Source organism: Haliotis cracherodii, unplaced genomic scaffold (assembly GCF_022045235.1).
Source record: "Haliotis cracherodii isolate W230 unplaced genomic scaffold, xgHalCrac1.p SCAF_10, whole genome shotgun sequence".
In the NCBI taxonomy this organism is placed as follows: domain Eukaryota; kingdom Metazoa; phylum Mollusca; class Gastropoda; order Lepetellida; family Haliotidae; genus Haliotis; species Haliotis cracherodii.
This window is the reverse complement of record NW_027266265.1, coordinates 6,266,449-6,277,536: the sequence shown is the minus strand read 5'-3', so window position 1 is coordinate 6,277,536 and position 11,088 is coordinate 6,266,449. Positions and strand designations below refer to the sequence as shown.

At 43.2% G+C, this 11,088-nt stretch overlaps 1 protein-coding gene across 1 annotated transcript; it reads left to right on the top strand.

Moving 5' to 3' along the window:
- The first annotated feature begins 1,668 nt into the window (after positions 1 to 1,668).
- LOC139446555 (ADP-ribosylation factor 6-like) lies at positions 1,669 to 6,925 on the top strand. Its single transcript, XM_071227856.1, has 5 exons — positions 1,669 to 1,682; positions 3,693 to 3,841; positions 5,020 to 5,196; positions 6,123 to 6,257; positions 6,759 to 6,925. The coding sequence occupies exons 1-5, from the start codon at positions 1,669 to 1,671 to the stop codon at positions 6,923 to 6,925; spliced, it is 642 nt and encodes a 213-aa protein (XP_071083957.1).
- Positions 6,926 to 11,088: the final 4,163 nt, after the last annotated feature.

Here is an 11,088-nt window from a genome sequence, read left to right as displayed (position 1 = left end):
GTGAAGTAATATAGTTATGTAGAAGTATTTTCCCATATGGTTTACTCTAGCATTTGTCAGGGATCATGTCAGTAAGAATAACTGTAACAGACACACGTGATATATACATAAACATACATAGAGATCGGTCTCAGTATTGAAGTGGCCGATCGAAGGCAATAGTGAAAGTAGATCTTTGAAATATTCTCGTTAGCCTACATGTTACATTTAATTAGGTGCCCGGTCATTAGAATCTGCCTGGAGATGATTGTTTAGTTAGATGAATCCTTATGGTATTACCAGTACACAGTAGGACAGGTGTGTAGCGTTATAACTGAAGTAGACGCAAGCCTTGTGACAACACACACTTACCTGGTGTTGAGGGAAATTGAGAAGCAGGAAGTGACTCATTCGTGACCAGTTCCTGTCATTCCGGGAAAAGCTTCTCGCAGTTTACGGAAAGGGGCGAGTGTTGACGAATGAACGTGTGTAACAAGGAATTGGGATTCGACCACAAGTGGGATTGTGTTTACGTGGAGTTTCTAAAATATGGCACACTGTAGCAGCGCAGTGAATCAGAGCGACCTATTAACCCAAAGAGGGGACACGGTTGGACCAGTTGTCTAAGGCGTCGCGATTCGCTGTGCAGAGTTGCGCCCCTTCGGCACGCCAGAAACCTATGATTGTGGGTTCGAATCCCGGCTCGCCCTGATTACGTTTCTAGGTTTCTCAGTACCATACCCGTTCTTGTTGGTTTCACCAAAGTGGTTTAACGTCTGAGACCTCAATCACTTTGGGCTTTCCTCCTACACGCTTTCCTAACTGACACGCCGTGATATAACTTGAATACTGTTAAAAGCGTCGTTAAACCCAACTCACTTACTCACTATTAACTCAAAGGGAAATCAATGTTGTATAAGGACAGCAGCAGTTCATGAAATTCTATTTAAAGGTAAAATATTTGATTTTTTTATATTTGTATCTGGCATTTTTAATTGATGCAACTTTGTACAATGCAGTAGTACCAGTGAGAATCGTGCATTACATGATGGATAGGACAACATTAACAGTTATGTTTCTCCATCGGAGACAAATGTCATGTACACGGACTAAATTGCAGTAACAAAGAGATAAGCAGTTTTCTGTCATATATAACCAGGAAGTGATATTTTACATTATTGCAAGAACTGTTGTTTACAGTAACTTTCCGCTTGCACCTTCATACAGTTGACTGACAGCCTTCCAAGTGTTGGCTCCCAATCATTAGCACTCCATCTCTCATATCAACATTCCTCATCAATGTATGATTCTGACATCTTGTTAGGTGTCGATATCCAGTTGAAATAATATGTTAATCAAGAAATATGTTCTTTGAACGGCATTTCCTTAAGAAATATGTTCATCACAGAAATTAGTGTGAAACCAACAAATGGTATACAATCAACAATTGTATTACACAATTAACTAGTGTTACAAATCGATATTCATTTCCGCACAGCAATTACAATGGCAGCTTACAATAGAGTGGCAGTACAATGGTCAGTGGCAGTATCAAATGCAAAATTTATTATGACAGTGGTGATATCAAATTGTTCAGAGATAATAATATGCACCTATCCGCAACAGTCATCAAGCATCCGAGAATCCGGGCTGATATATGATCTTCACACGAAAGCTGGTCTTGATGTAATGCCAGATGAAATGTGAGATGAGGCAGTGTCCCTTGAACATCACAGAATATTCAACATGTTACTTTAACTCTTGACATCCATCCATGATACTACGGACGTTTACAGACATTTCGAGCATATAAAAATAATAGCTTCCTTATCACCGCTTATGTTAAATAGTACTACATTCATGTAAAACTAATCATTGTCCAAATACTTAAGAAAACTGACTTTCACTTTGTCAGGGTTAGGTTAGGGTTAGGGTTACTAAAGCATTAGTGTTGGTTGCTAATGCTTTAGTGTGGGTTGCTAATGTTTTTTTGCGGTTTGCTAATGCATGAGTGTGGGTCACTAATGCATCAGTGTGGGATGCCAATGCATTAGTATGGGTTGCTAATGCATTAGTGTGGGTGTTAATGTATTAGTGTTGGTTGTTAACGCTTTAGTGTTGGTTAGTAATGCATTGGCATGGGCTGCTAATGCATTAGTGTGGGTAGCTTGGATGCTAATACACTAGTGTTGGCTAGTAATGCATGCATGTTGGTTGCTAATGCATTTGTCTTAGTTGATAATGCATTAGTGCGGTTTGCTAATGCATCAGTGTTTGTTGCTAAGGATTTAGTGTGGGTTGCTAATGCATTATTGTTGGTTGCTAATGCATTAGTGTGGGCTGCTAATGCATCCGTGTTGGTTGGTAAGGCATTATTGTGGGTTGCTAATGCATTAGTGTTGGTTACTAGCACTTTAGTGTTGGATGCTAATGCTTTAGTGTTGGTGGGTAATGCATTAGTGTGTGTTGCTAATGCATTAGTGTTGGCTGCTAATGCATTAGTGTGGGCTGCTAATGCATGAGTGTTGGTTGCTAATGCATTAGTGTTGGTTGGTAATGCACAAGCACATTGCAAAGGAATCCGTGATGTACGATATAATTATATGGAGCAATATTGATTAACAGGATAATAGTTAGATTTACTATTGGTAGACTATTGTTATGCCCAAATAGGTTTGACAAATTTGTTTTTAAAAATAATTTCGTGACTCTATTGTGTTTATATCAACTTGTTCTCGTCGATATATGGCTGAAATAATGCCGATGCGACGTTACATTTAAACACACACACGCACGTACCCCCGCATGCATGCGCGCACGCGCACACACACACGCACGCACGCACACACACACACACACACACACACACACACACACACACACACACACACACACACACACATAGATAGACACGTACATATTTAAGACGGTAGATGACTAAACATATCCAATATGTATACTGTGATTTTCCAAAACTCCGGAAACAGAAGATACTCCTGGCCTACAGAAAGTGAAGTTCATGTGTTGATCATTTGCCCAGACTACAGTAACATAAGAATGAAATATTTACCCCAGTATTTTGTAATCAGGCCTTCGTTTGAAGGGTTTCTGATGCTAAAGCAGACTTGTGACGACAATCTATTATCTAAGCGATCTCTATTATTGTATCATATATTTCACAAGAGGACAGTCATCTTGTGAACAAATGTCTTTGTTACTTGTACAGCATATATTAAGGTGCGCTCATTATAACATTTATAACGCCTTAATGTAAACATGATGAACTATTGGTCTTCTGGCCACATATATGACTAAACTGTCTGTCTGTATACTGTAATGTATACACAACATTACTTTACGGTAGTGAGCAAGTAGATCACGTTATTGTGCTTTGACTACAATCACGTGACCAGTTTGTTGTGGTGATAGGCGTGTGACGTCATTTTCGCCAACCTGTCGCGATCCACATCGCAGTCGTGAGCTATTTATAGAACTCCACGTGGCCAGAAATTGACAGGGCAAAGTTGGTGTTGTATATTTCGCCGCCTGACTTCCTGAATGTGAAGTATATCAGGTTGTCAGTGGTGTGTGTGGTCATATCAACGTGAGGCAGTCAGACAAAGAACGTTTGGGATAATAGCTGGTGATAATTCAGAGTGGGAACGGACAATTGTGATACAACTCTTTGTTATTCACTTACACTGTTTCTGCAGAACAGGGCACATTTCAAGGAACATTCATCATGTTCAGGTGATATTTTGTGATATCGCTAAGGGTTTGTTACTATCGCGACTTATGCAGATCTACAGTGAGTTTTTATCGGAACCAGCTCGGATCCTGATGCTGGGACTGGATGCAGCAGGTAGGCATTGGGTGACCTCGGGGGTATACGTTTTTTTGTAAATAATCGATTTGTAAATAATCGAAACTGACCACCACCCGATCCCGTTAGCCGTCTTTTACGACAAGCATGTTTTGCTGAAGATCAATTGTAACCCGCATCTTCACGATAGAGGGGGATATACCATGTTTTATTATTCTTTATTTCTGATTCAAAATGTAGTGCTTAAACACTTTTGTATTAATGGAAGGGTGGGGTATTCAACTTTAAATACCTTTTTGTTGTGGAGTTATTAAGCTTGCACTGATCCACTTGTCAACAGGGCTTAACATTTCATCTGTTTAATCAGAACTTCGAACTCTAGTTGGGGCGGTCGGGTAGCCTAGAGGTTAAAGCGTTCGCTCGTCGAAGACCCGTGTTCGATTCCCGACATGGATACAATGTATGAAGTCCATTCCTGGTGTCCCCCGCCGTGATATCGCTGGGATATTGCTAAGAGCGGCGTAAAACCATACTCACTCACTCGAACTCTCGTAAATATACCATGCTATAGGTAGGGACGTGGTATAATGTGTTTTAGACCCACAGAAGATGTGCAATGTACAACGACACTTTGTTAACTTGATATGTCGCTGAAAAGAATCCTCATCGGAATTCGAACCAAGCGTATATATTTGTCATGGTATGATGGTATGATATTGTTGTGCTAGGTCAGTAATAATATGGACCGCCTCCGTAGTCTAGTGGTGGAGCGTCCGCCCGGAGAGCGGAGGGTTTGGGGTTCGATCCCATGCCGCGTCATACCAAAAGACGTTAAAAGATGGTACTTGTTGTTACCCTGTCTGGCGCTCGGCATTAAGGGGCTAAAACAAGGACTGGTCGGCTCGGAGTAAGTATACTGTGTCTGAGTGGGATATACATGTTAAAATGCGGCATGTTATCTCAGTGTGCTAGCACTAAAAAGTCGGCATCTGTACGGACTAGTACAATCACACACACACACACACACACACACACACACATGCACGTCGCTATATAAGTGCAATAATCTTGGACGCGACTTTAAACCCCATGTCACCCATAATATTAGTGACCAGTGTGCAGTTAGAATATAATGTAGCGCAGTGAGCATGATCAGTGGGTGGATTCGTCGCATTACAGATGTTGTCCGTCTCGGTAATATGGTGGTGTTGTTCCAGGTAAAACGACCATCCTGTACAAGCTGAAGCTGAACGAGAGCATGTGCACCATCCCCACCATTGGCTTCAATGTGGAGACGGTCACTCCGGTGAAGGGCGTGACGTTCACGGTGTGGGACGTTGGCGGCCAGGAGAAGATCAGACAGCTGTGGACACACTACTACCTGAACACACAAGGTAGGTGTAATATAAGAACTTCACACGGGGAGCCACACACTTCAGAGGGCATGATCCACGGTTCGCAGTGCACCTTGTCTGGGTATTTTTTTTGTTTAACGCCGCACTCAACAATATTCAAGCTATATGACGACGGTCTGTAAATAATCGCATCTGAACAAAACAATCCATGATTGACACCATGAGCATCGACCTACACACATGAGATACGATCACATGCATCAAGTCGGCAAGCCTGACCACCCGATCACGTTAGTCGTCTCTTACGACAAGCATGGGTTGCTGGAGACCTATTCTATACTGGATCTTCACGGGTCACCTTGTCTTTCGTTATTGCCGACCAAAATGGAGTCGAAAAAAGGCCGCGCCCACTAATGGACTACTGTTTCTGATTGGCTGATAATAGACTGGGCGGGGTTTGTGCATCATTGCGCTGAACGATGTCACTGGTTCCATATTGTTATCCACAGTGTGTTAATGATTAAACATACCGCCTCAGTGGTCTAGTGGCAGAGCGTCTGCCCGGAGAGCGTCATACCAAAAGACGTTAAAAGATGGTACTTGTTGTTACCCTGTCTGGCGCTCAGCATTAAGGGGTTAAAACAAGGACTGGTCGGCTCGGAGTCAGTATACTGTGTCTGAGTGGGGTATTCATGTTAAACTGCGGCATGGTATCTCAGTGAGCTAGCACTATAAATCGGCATCAGTCCGGACTAGTACAAGCAGCCACACAAACACACACACGTACATGCACGTCGCTATATACGCGACGTTAAACCCAATTTCACCTCACCTAATGATTAAACAAGCAGTCTGTGAAGATATTATTGTTGACTATGCGTATTCACACATTGTGCTCACAGACTTTTACGTTGACATTTCCGTAAAGGCAAAAAATGATCAAGTCGATTCTTAAATAACCCCAGGTCTAATCTACGTGGTGGACAGCGCAGACCGTCTGCGCATAAAGGAAGCCAGGTCGGAGCTGCACGGAATCTGCAGTACGCCGGAGATGGTGGGGGTACCGGTGGTGGTGATCGCCAACAAGCAGGACTTGCCAGGTGGGTGCGTCAGAATGGTCCATGTGAATTACTGCTGACAAGCATCAGACCAACAGCCTGGTTTCCTGCGTATGCGGCGCTGGCGCTGCACTGTAGCTCCAGCGCAGCATACCCAGGGAACCAGGCCGTCAAGACCTACGGTAGGCAAACAAGTGGTTGATACCATAAGCAGGTTAAGCCAAATTCCTGTCAGGTTGCGAAGTGGGGTTATCAGAAATCGGCTTCATGAATTGTACAGTGGGGATGTGGTGTCAAACCAGTGACTTCGGCGACACGAGCTAACGCTTTGACTACTGGGCCACCCCAACGCCACTGGCATATAATAGCCAATGACTTATATATCAGGTGTGTTTTATACAGTCAATTGCAAGGGACACAACTCGACACTACATATACAGAAATTATGTCTCTACTTATTTTCACATGGTTGAAAATAGGCCTATTTTCCGATCCTGGTCTATCTTCATTTTGTTATATATCCTTGTGTGTCTGTATACGTAGGTGCCCTAAAACCATCGGATGTCGTCGAGGAACTTGACATGAGGGACCTCAGTGACCGGAAATGGTACATACACGGCGCATGCGCACCAAATGGAGAAGGGTTATTGGAATCAGTGCAGGAAATGTCGCGACTCGTGAAAGACTTTCAGAAAACTCGTCGACGATGACAGTGGACGTTCCACAACACCAAGCATGATAAAGAATCAAAACAGCACAATGAAGTAGTATGTGGTATACAGGGCCCTGCTCCCCGTCTGAAGTTCAGCGAGACACCATATAAGTCGAGAGGATAGAGTCCAGTTCTGCTGGTGCAAGTCAGAGCGTCTGCTATCCCGTAGGTAACTTCATTTTGGAGGCATACTTGAACTCGTTCTTCAAGGCTCTCACAGAGCTGACAATTCAAGGTTCTCACAACACTGGCAATGTGAAGTTTAAATTCCCTTGGATATTGAAATCAACGAAATGATCATGTGAGTGAGTGTTGTGTTACGCCGCATGAGCGGTTATGTAGCCATTGGCGATGAACTGTGTCTGAGCTGTGATAGCTCAGGTACGTTAAGTTTGAAACTCTTCAGAAAACAACGAATGACTTTATTTACAGTGTTATAGATTCATTTTTATTTTGTTGTGTATTTGTAAATATGTTGTAAATATCGTTGGTATTTGTTGTCTATGATATACACGTATTTCAAACCCTGGGGAGTTCACCCTTGATTTTTCTGACATAATGATTTGGACTATGCATAGACTCGTTAGTCCAGCCAAACTGTAACTCTAGAATTTCAACAGTGGAAACTGGACTTTTATAGACAGTTAACGCCCTTGCCTCGGGAACATGTCTTACATGCATATAGCTTAAAGGGTCAATGTGTGAGGTATGGACCACAGAAACCATTGACAAAACAAACCATGCCACACAACCTGACCTAATCAGGTTACACACTGTAACCACTCAGTCTCCATCTTAGGAGGTAGATACAGGCACTGGGGACAGTGAATGAGTGTGTTGAGTTTAATGCTACTTTGAAGAATATTCCAGTTATGTCACGGCGTGTCAGCTTGTGGGAGGATCATTGGTCAACAAAGGAACGCAACTGTGCATAACGACTAGCCTCGGACCACCCGTACCCTCGTATTTAATTGAGCCACGTTCCAGAAAGCGATCGTTTTGCTGCGACTGTCTCAAGTTTATGTTTAAGTAGGGGAGTTACGATCATCTTAGTGCTACGTCAGTCTTAAGTCTATGTTAAAGTATGGGAGTTATGATCACCTTAGTGCTACGACTTCGTAAGTCAAAGTTAAAGTATGGGAGTTCCGATCATCTTTGTGCTGCGACTGTCGCAAGTTTATGTTAAAATGTGGGAGTTACGATCACCTTAGTACTGCGACTGTCGCAAGTTTATGCTAAAGTATGGGAGTTACGATCATCTTAGTGCTACGTCAGTCTTAAGTCTATGTTAAAGTATGGGAGTTATGATCACCTTAGTGCTACGACTTCGTAAGTCAAAGTTAAAGTATGGGAGTTCCGATCATCTTTGTGCTGCGACTGTCGCAAGTTTTTATGTTAAAGTATGGGAGTTACGATCACCTTAGTGCTACGTCAGTCTTAAGTCTATGTTAAAGTATGGGAGTTACGATCATCGTAATGTGCTACGTCAGTCTTAAGCCTATGTTAAAGTATGGGAGTTATGATCATCTTAGTGCTGCGACTGTCGCAAATTTATGTTAAAGTATGGGCATTACGGGTTGCGTTAAGACTGTTTTATGGAACGGACCCGTGTGTTGGGTAAATATATAGGCGTGTATTAAGTCTAGGTTTCAAGGGTTGATTAATCTAGGGAGTGAGTTTGGTTTAACGCCACTTTTACCCCGGCAGTATTCCAGCTGTATCAGGGCATGTCGGCTTAACGTGTGGGGATGTTTGAAGTGATGCAGGTCTTAAACATTTAGCCATTTGCTGAAACCAACAAGGAGGGTTACAAGCCATTCAACTGACATTGGAGTCTATCTTGACAGCATGAAGTCACATGGTCATACAATTAACAATGTCAACCAGTAAACATATTTATTCGTAAAAAGAGTACAAGCTGTAACATATTTCATTACCAGCATATTAGTCATCTTGTAAAAATGTAATAAACGGGAGTAATAGAGGTAAATGGATATAAAACAGCAAAGAACTAACCCAAAGGTGACAACACTGAAACCTGATACTGCCCAGGAGAGAGCACCTGGGAACATTGACAGATCACAGACTTGTTTGAGAGAATCCGTGGGAGTATACTACAACGTCTGGTTACAACCACTAGCAACATGTGAGTTACACCCCAACTGCTGGCAAGGAGTTACCCGGGCAACATGTGAGTTACACCCTAGTTGCTGGCAAGGGGTTACCTGGGCAACATGTGACAAATACCCTAGCTGCTGGCAAGGGGTTAACTGGGCAACATGTTTGTTACACCCTAGCTGCTGGCAAGGGGTTAACTGGGCAACATAGGAGTTACACCCTAGCTGTTGGCAAGGGGTTACCTGGGCAACATGTGAGTTACACCCTAGCTGCTGGCAAGGGATTAACTGGGCAACAAAGGAGTTACACCCTAGCTGCTGGCAAGGGGTTACCTGGGCAACATGTGAGTTACACCCTAGCTGATGGCAAGGGATTAACTGGGCAACATAGGAGTTACACCCTAGCTGTTGGCAAGGGGTTACCTGGGCAACAAAGGAGTTACACCCTAGCTGATGGCAAGGGATTAACTGGGCAACATAGGAGTTACACCCTAGCTGTTGGCAAGGGGTTACCTGGGCAACAAAGGAGTTACACCCTAGCTGCTGGCAAGGGATTAACTGGGAGCCGCCAGTGGGACAGGCTATGCTCACCCTTTAGCGAACACCTGGTATCATCACAATTTGATGGCGTTTAATAAACACCTGCTCATGATATAGTCGGAATCTTACAGTCGACTCTGCTTCAAGCAGAGATTTCCTATGAATACGGAAAGGCCTGTGTGCGTTTTTATCGCACTGGCGGTGAACAACAAGCAAACAATGGAGGTCTCCACGTTGGGATTCCGGGTTAGAATAGGTCCTCAGCAACCTGTGCGTGTCGTGCGAGGCGACCAACTGGTCAGACTCCGCTACTTGGTTGATACAGTGTCATCGTGACCCAACGACTTGGGATGTTGCTCGTGATGTCAGTCACTGCTTTCTCGCGTTCATACTCGATTATTTACCGTCACACATGTAGCTTGAATATCTCGGCGTTGACCAACAAACATAGAATTACAGAGGACATATTTATTTCTAACACACATAAACAGCACTCTCTGATACAATGTTCGTGGCTTCACGTGTATATTCGTTCACAAGGGCGGTCGGGTAGCATAGTGGTTAAAGCGTTCGCTCGTCACGCCGAAGACACGGGTTCAATTCCCGACATGGTGACAATGTGTGAAGCCCATTTTTGGTGTCCCCCGCCGTGATATTGCTGGAATATTGCTAAATGCGGCCTTAAACAATACTCACTCACTCATATTTGTTCACTGTATTTAATTGCACTTCAAAAAACATCCAATCTCAATTTATCTCCCTTTGACCGCTTACTTACCAAGTGGATGTAACAAGTCCTCACCGCAGAAACGAGAGAGCTGTCGGTTATGTGCTTCATAACGCGAAACAGTTCAGTAAAGTTTCCAAAACAATTAGTACATTAAATGTATATATGTACAATAGTAGTTTCAGGTGATTCTGTGGAACACTGAGGCTTACACTGCGATAAATTCGTCCCTTTGTATCTACAGGTGTCGTACAAGGTGACCAAATTGGAGATCGGTTGGTCACAACGGCTGCTTAATACGGGCTTTTCACTTTCACTGGTTTGGCGGATTTCGTACCGCATGTCACATGATCAGCCTGTCGAACTCAGAATTCAGAAACGCCAGACTCTCGCGGGCCTCCTTTGCAGGTCACCGTGACACAGCAGTGCAACTGTCGTCCGGATCAATGTGGTCGGAAGAATGTCTGTAAGTCTGTAAGAAAACAGTGTTGGTTTTTGTCTTTTTTTCCGCATATCAAGGCAGTCTGGCGGTCATGTAGATATTCCACAGACACATCAGATATCACGAATAGATCCATAATACACTAGCATTATGATTACAGTAATTCATCTTGGGGTATAATTAAATGAATTGTTGATATAAATCAGGAATAGATTTTAAAACGGCGCCCCGTGTGTAAAGCTGTAACAAACAGTGCTGCTTATTGTCCTCAACATATCAAGCAAAGATTACTGTCATGTAAATATCCATCCTACACTGACATAGCTCACGACACC